This window comes from Tamandua tetradactyla, chromosome 4 (genome assembly GCF_023851605.1).
Source record: "Tamandua tetradactyla isolate mTamTet1 chromosome 4, mTamTet1.pri, whole genome shotgun sequence".
Classification (NCBI taxonomy): domain Eukaryota; kingdom Metazoa; phylum Chordata; class Mammalia; order Pilosa; family Myrmecophagidae; genus Tamandua; species Tamandua tetradactyla.
The window spans coordinates 12359889-12366218 of NC_135330.1; the positions used below are offsets into that span (position 1 = coordinate 12359889).

The 6330-nt window shown below is 40.2% G+C and overlaps 1 protein-coding gene across 1 annotated transcript in view; it reads left to right on the forward strand.

Moving 5' to 3' along the window:
• The window catches only part of FCER1A (Fc epsilon receptor Ia), a 59640-nt gene extending 53310 nt beyond the window's left edge, over window positions 1-6330 (forward strand). The window contains exons 2-6 of the mRNA XM_077155720.1: window positions 788-900; window positions 1342-1362; window positions 2440-2682; window positions 4089-4343; window positions 5881-6330. Coding sequence (XP_077011835.1) covers window positions 846-900; window positions 1342-1362; window positions 2440-2682; window positions 4089-4343; window positions 5881-6065 — 759 coding nt within the window. The 5' untranslated portion in view covers window positions 788-845 and the 3' untranslated portion in view covers window positions 6066-6330. The remainder of the gene's footprint in view (window positions 1-787; window positions 901-1341; window positions 1363-2439; window positions 2683-4088; window positions 4344-5880) is intronic.

Genomic DNA, 6330 nt, shown 5'->3' on the forward strand with positions numbered 1-6330 from the left:
GGTTAGTATGGTTCAACCTCAGCCTTCCCGTGTTGTAGGCTGGGTGGGGGCATCATGGGAGAGAAGGGGATCCCCAAAAAATCTCTCCATTTTGGCCCGCCAAATGGTGGATCACTAGAGATTCAAATGGAAATGTGTGGATTTGTGTGCTAATCAATCAGCAGGAAATTAGGTAATGAAAGGGGTTGGTAGCTCAGGAAAACACCAGAAGAATTTTAGTAATTGCTGACTATGCTCCTAAATATACATAAAGACTATGTCATGATGATTAAGAATTTTACTCCAATATTCAAGTTTATTTGTACCCCAATTAGTCATTACTAAGTGATACCCTAAGGCCAGTTATGTAACCTCTCTAAACTCCAGTTTTCCTATCTATAAAATATAGATAAATATGGTACCCCCTTCATATAATTAATGTGAAAAATGATTGAAATATCAGATGTTAAGTATTTAGCACAGTGCCTGGCATTTATTAATTGGCATTGTTTTATTCTACTCTCCTCTGCACCTCACTTTTCTAAGTTGCAAAATAATTACCTGCACATTGATTGACAGTTTAAGTAAACTCTGTGAATCTGTGCCTAGCACTGTACTTCTTCCCTGCTAGATTCCAGGCATGTTTAAGAAGGTGGAATGTGGAGTGGAGTAAGGAGGTAAAAATAAAATTGCCCAATCTAGCACCAACCTGAATATTATCTCTGGAGAAAGAGACAAACCATGGTGCAGCTGATGAGTTAACCAGATATGATTCAGAAAACATTTCCTTCTCCTTTTTGGTTTCAAGCCTATCTTAAAACCAGAGATCGGCCCAGCCTAGTTTGCCCCTGGGTGCCACACAGGAGATGCCTGCTCCCACGAGAGGCCCTGCTCTGCTGTGGACAGCTTTGCTGCTATTCTGTGAGTAGAGGTTCAGTTGCCCCTGGAGGGGGCAAAATGGAATTGGGGAGCAGCTGGGGTAGGAGCTTTGACCATTTGGTGGCGACTTTTTCTAGGATATGCACAAACCAGAGACTGCAGCTGAGAAAACATGTAAAGCAGAGAAAGCTGGGCTGAGCAATCCCTAAGAGGAAAGCCAAACTGAAAGCCTGGTTCTTTCTAATTGCTTGGATATCACCCAGAGGGCAGTATTCTTAGGGTGGGGGTGGTGGTATTGGGGTAATGTAGAAGAAGGAGGGACACTCCTTCTTTCACCGGGTCAGATTCCTGAGAAGATGGCTGACCCTTAAAACTCCATGGAAGTAGATGTCATTCTCACACCAGATTGTAGTCTCAGGAGTCCCAGGAAGCTGGGAATGGACATTAAAGACGGGCTAATTTATCTTCTCTGGACTTTTGCAGCTCCAGATGGCATATTTGCAGGTGAGTGAGACCTCTATCTTGTTCCCTCAGCATTTCAATGTATCTGGGCATTGCTTCCCCCTCAACTGTTTTCCTTCATCCCATTATTTCTGTTTTCTAATGATTATGAGTCTGCTCCTCCCAGCCCAATATGCTCCCCATTTCTACTATATCTTGTCTTCTTTGTTTTTCCCCCTGTTTGAAATTTTTCACACATATCATTTCATTCTTTCAGGTCAAGTCACCCCACAACCATGTCTGTAATTATCTTATCCACTCTCCCAGCCACCTTCACATAATCTCATTCAATTCCTGCAATTCCAGGAAGTGAGAATCATTATTGTTATTTTATAAGAGGATGCTGAAACTTAGAAAGATTAAATGATTTGTTGGAGGTTACACAGCTAATAAGGGACAGGATTCCAAAACAGGTTCCTTGGATCCAAATTTAGCTCTCTTCCAACTACATTACCCCTTGCTTATTGCCATCTAGCCATTTCCTTGACCTCTGTTGAAATCTGTGCCATATCCCTTTGCTCCTAGAAGCCATTCAAGAATACCTTCTTAGTGATTCTCACTTCCCTCCAGTATTGACATATGTTTTGTACTCCATATGCAGTTAATCATAGCAATTTAGAACTGGGAGAGAACTTACATGTCATCTAGTCCAATACCTTCATTTATCCATTATTCATTCATTCATCCACTCAATAAATATTTAATGACCACTTATTATGCACAAGCTATAATCCTTGGCAGTAGTTGATCATGCAAACATTGTCTCCAACTGTAAAGAGATTACAGTCCTTATTTTCAGATACTGAAATTGAAATCAAGAGAATTAAAGTGAGTTGTCCTAAGTCAAATGGTAAATTTGCTTTATTTTTAATATTCTGCATGTGTACCTAGTTTGGGAGTTTATTAAGGTCATAACACTTTTTCTTCCCTCTTTTAATCTTTTCCTTGGGAAGCAGGACAAGGGCAGACTGACCAACAATTATCCAACAATTGGTATATACCTGTATGTACATTTGAGCCTTAGCAGTTTTCAGTGATTTTTTTCTCTATATTTCTTTCCACAATTTGATCTTTTCTAAGCCATAATATCCTTGGATCCCCCATGGAGTAGAATCTTTAGAGGAGAGAATGTGACCCTTACATGTGGTGGAAACAAGTCCTCTGAAGCCGGCTCCACTAGGTGGTACCACGATGGTAAATTGTCAGCAGTGACAACTTCGAGTTTGGAGATCGTGAATGCCAGCAGCCAGGACAGTGGGGTATACACGTGTGAGAACAGCAACTCTCGCCAGACTGAATCTATACGCCTGGAAGTCTTCAGTGGTAAGTTCCAGGGCTATGGAAATTTAGGTTTTCCTAAATGTGATGAAGGGCCCATTTGAAAATGGGGAGGAAATAGGTCATTTCAAAGTTTAGGGGTACCAGTGTGGGACTTAAGTCCATCCCTCCCTCTTCTTCCACCTCTACTCCTTCTGCCTGCCCTGCTGCCCTCTTTCAATACTCTGGTCATTACCCCATCGTTACCCTTCTACTCCATTTCTCCTCTGACTATCTCTTCTGCACATGTGCAGTTGTATATCATGTGGTCAAATGGCATGTTGGATAGGTGGAAATTGCAAAGAGCTATATATTTGGAACAGAGTCAAAGCTTAATTTAAAGACTTGCTCTATATAATCCACTTGCATAAGCAGAGCACTAGGTTGTACTCTTCATTAGGAAGGAGACCTGTATATATTCCTCATCTCCTCTACTGTTACGTTAGAACAAGTCTTATGTTTATTCCATCTTTATCACTCTCCTACTGCCAATAGTGAACACAGCATGCTTGTGAGTGTGTGGGTTAGGCAGTAAATGCTGAATGAATAAACCAATTATTTCATATGGACAACTAGGTCACTGTTATACTTTTCTCTCTTGAGTGAAAAGAGAGATTTCAACATCCATAGAAATTCTCAATGCAAGCAACATCAGTGTACAGTATCTTCTGAATTTCCTTGAAGTAGAGTTTAGAGAACTACTTGAGGATTTCTCCTAAATAAAATATGCTTGCACAAGCCAGTCATGTTTCCATTCAAATTTCCCCTTTTGTGAATGCCTTTCAATTCTTACAATGATAATAGCCATGAAACCTGATTCTCATCTTTTCCTTACTCATTATGGACAAATATTTATTGAGCATCTACCAACTCTTAGGCGTTGTGTTAGTCACTGAGCATATAATGTAAGAAACAGGCATGCCCCCTGCCCCCTAGAACACAGAGCCAAATGGGGGAGAATACATTAAATAGATAGTTACACAAATAATTCAATTCATTAAAGTTGTGATGTATGTTCAGAGGAAGTTTAACAATTCAACTGAGAAGCTCCTAGTAAGTTAGAGAGGACAAAATTTACCTTAACCTAGACTAGGACTCACCAGGCAGGTTAAGTTTATTTCACTTTCAGTGGCTGGAATTAGCAACAGTGTATCTGAAGGGAATTCCAGTTTTTAAAGTGGGCTAAGGAAAAGAGTCAGAGAGACTCTATGTCCCCAAACTGACCTTTCAGGAGGAGGGAGGATTTATCCATACGGAAAACAGGCCATATTTGAGATTTTTTTTATTGACTTCATGAGCAAAGAAACAAATTAATGATAACCTTGGTTTTACACTCTATGCATGACACTTTCATTTTATCTATTTATCTCTCTTTTTCTTCATTGTTAAATAATCTAATGAATGCTCTTTAGATTGGCTACTCCTTCAGACTTCTCCCAGAGTGGCGAAATTGGGTCAGCCCATTCTCATCAGGTGCCACAGTTGGAAGAACTGGGATGCCTTCAAAGTGGTCTACTACAAGAATGGCGAAGCACTCAAGTACTGGTATGAGAACCACAATATCTCCATTCCCCATGCCACATTCATAGACGACGGCACCTATCATTGCGAAGGCACTGTTTTCCGCAAACACCGTATCTCTGAGCCCTTCGTCCTTACTGTAATGGGTGAGTCAATAAAGGCAAGGGAAGGAGTCCATAGCAGGGGAATGAAGAGAGGGCATCTGGGCCTGAAGTGATTGCAGTATATGGAATAGGAGTAGCTAAATGCCTTGGAAAAGACTACTAGATTTGCAACGATTGCAATGGGGTGATGGTACGTCTCTTAATCTCTGTCTTAGATTCCTAACTTATTAAATGGTGATAGTATTACCTGATACGTTGCAGAATTTTCATCAAGATTAAATGAGGTAATATTTGTGAAATGGCTTCATAAATTATTAAGCGCTATTTAAGCATAACAGAAGGTGATAATGATTTTGGTCTCAAAGTCATCTTGCTCCTGGGAAGAACACTTATACTTATCAAATTGAAATGGAGTTTCAAAGTTTAAGATACAAAGGCTGTGGAGAGCTTGAAGAGTCCATTCCAGCTTAGGAGAACTGGAAAGAAAATCAACAAGGCAGTAGGCTGTGTGCCTACAGGTTGGGGGATGAGGGATAGGATGTGAAGAGGAAATGGTAGGCTGGTGACTGCCTCCATGGCCTATGAAAAACACTATTCTTTTCAAAATTTATATGAGACAAAATGGAGCCTTTAAAATACTTTCCTTGTGGGAAGAAAATTAGACTTCTTGCTTGGCAGACTTTGCTAGCACTAATGTCTAAAATAGGACAAGACCGGACGTTAGAATTCAATTCTAATGCCAGTTCGCTATTAATTAGTTTGAGACTTTGGTACATTTTGATTGCCTGTGGGCTTCCAGTACCCTTATATAAAATAAACGGTTTGGTCTGGACTCCATTAGAATCACTGTGGGAACACAAAAAGAAAAGAAAGAAAAAAAAAATTGATGTCAGTGTCTCATCCCTTGAGATTCTGATTTAATTGGTTTGGAGTGAGACTTGGACCATCCGTATTTTAAAAAGCTCATCCCGGTGAGGAGAATGTGCAGCCAGTGTCAAGAACCACTGGTCTAAATCTGTAAGTGACTTCTGGCTATGGCATTCTGGGGCTCTATAATATTATCATAACCCCCCCCCAAAAAAATTGAATCTGTAAATAGAATAACAAAACTACAATATAGGAGAATTGGAAGGCAACCTAAAGATGACCTAGTCTGAGATCTACATTCCATCCAAGAGGCATGCAAGAAATGTTGATTGATTGGTTTAGAAACAAGGCAAGGATGATCCCCTGCCCTCACTCTGTGTCCTTCCCACTCCCAGATCATATGTGGATTCTGGTTTTGCCAGCCCTGAGAAAGGGATCATCTTTCCTATGACCTCCTCACCTTGGGTAGACTGGCTGGAGTAATCATTAGAAAAGGCTGTGAGGAAATACTCAGGGCTTCCTAAAGCTCCAAGGAGCACAGACTGAAGAACCCAAACTCAAGAGTGCTTTTCCTTTACTCTTGGACTCCATGTCATGCTAGAAGATGGAAAATTATGTTGGGATCTTCTCCTAGGGAGGTTGAAGCCCTGAAGCTCACTTTCCAATTTCTAATATGAATTATGTTTCTTGTTGCATCTTTGTTTCACTGCAGGTCCAAACGCACACTACTCGCTAAAATTTTTTATTCCATTGCTGGTGGCGATTCTATTTATTGTGGATTCAGGGTTATTTATTTCGACCCAGAAGCAGTTCACGTTTCTATTGAAAAGTAAGAAGACTAGGAAAGGCAACAAAGTTCTGAACCTACGTCCTAAGCCAGACCCCAAAGAAAATTGATGCCACTGCTCAAGAAACATTTGCATCAGCAATTTCTTTCCATCATAAGCAGCTGCTTCTCCATTATCAAGTATAGCTCACAACATACATAGCAAGGTCTATGCTCAAAGCTTTACAGAACTGCTTCATCAAACCAACTGAAACTGGTTAAATGGCATATAATAGCGCTTAATAAAAATCCATTGAAAAAATAAAAGAGTGAATAAGTGTATGCATTAGCATCTGTTAAAGGAGAAGGGCAATTTGAATAAAATAAGTATGGAAC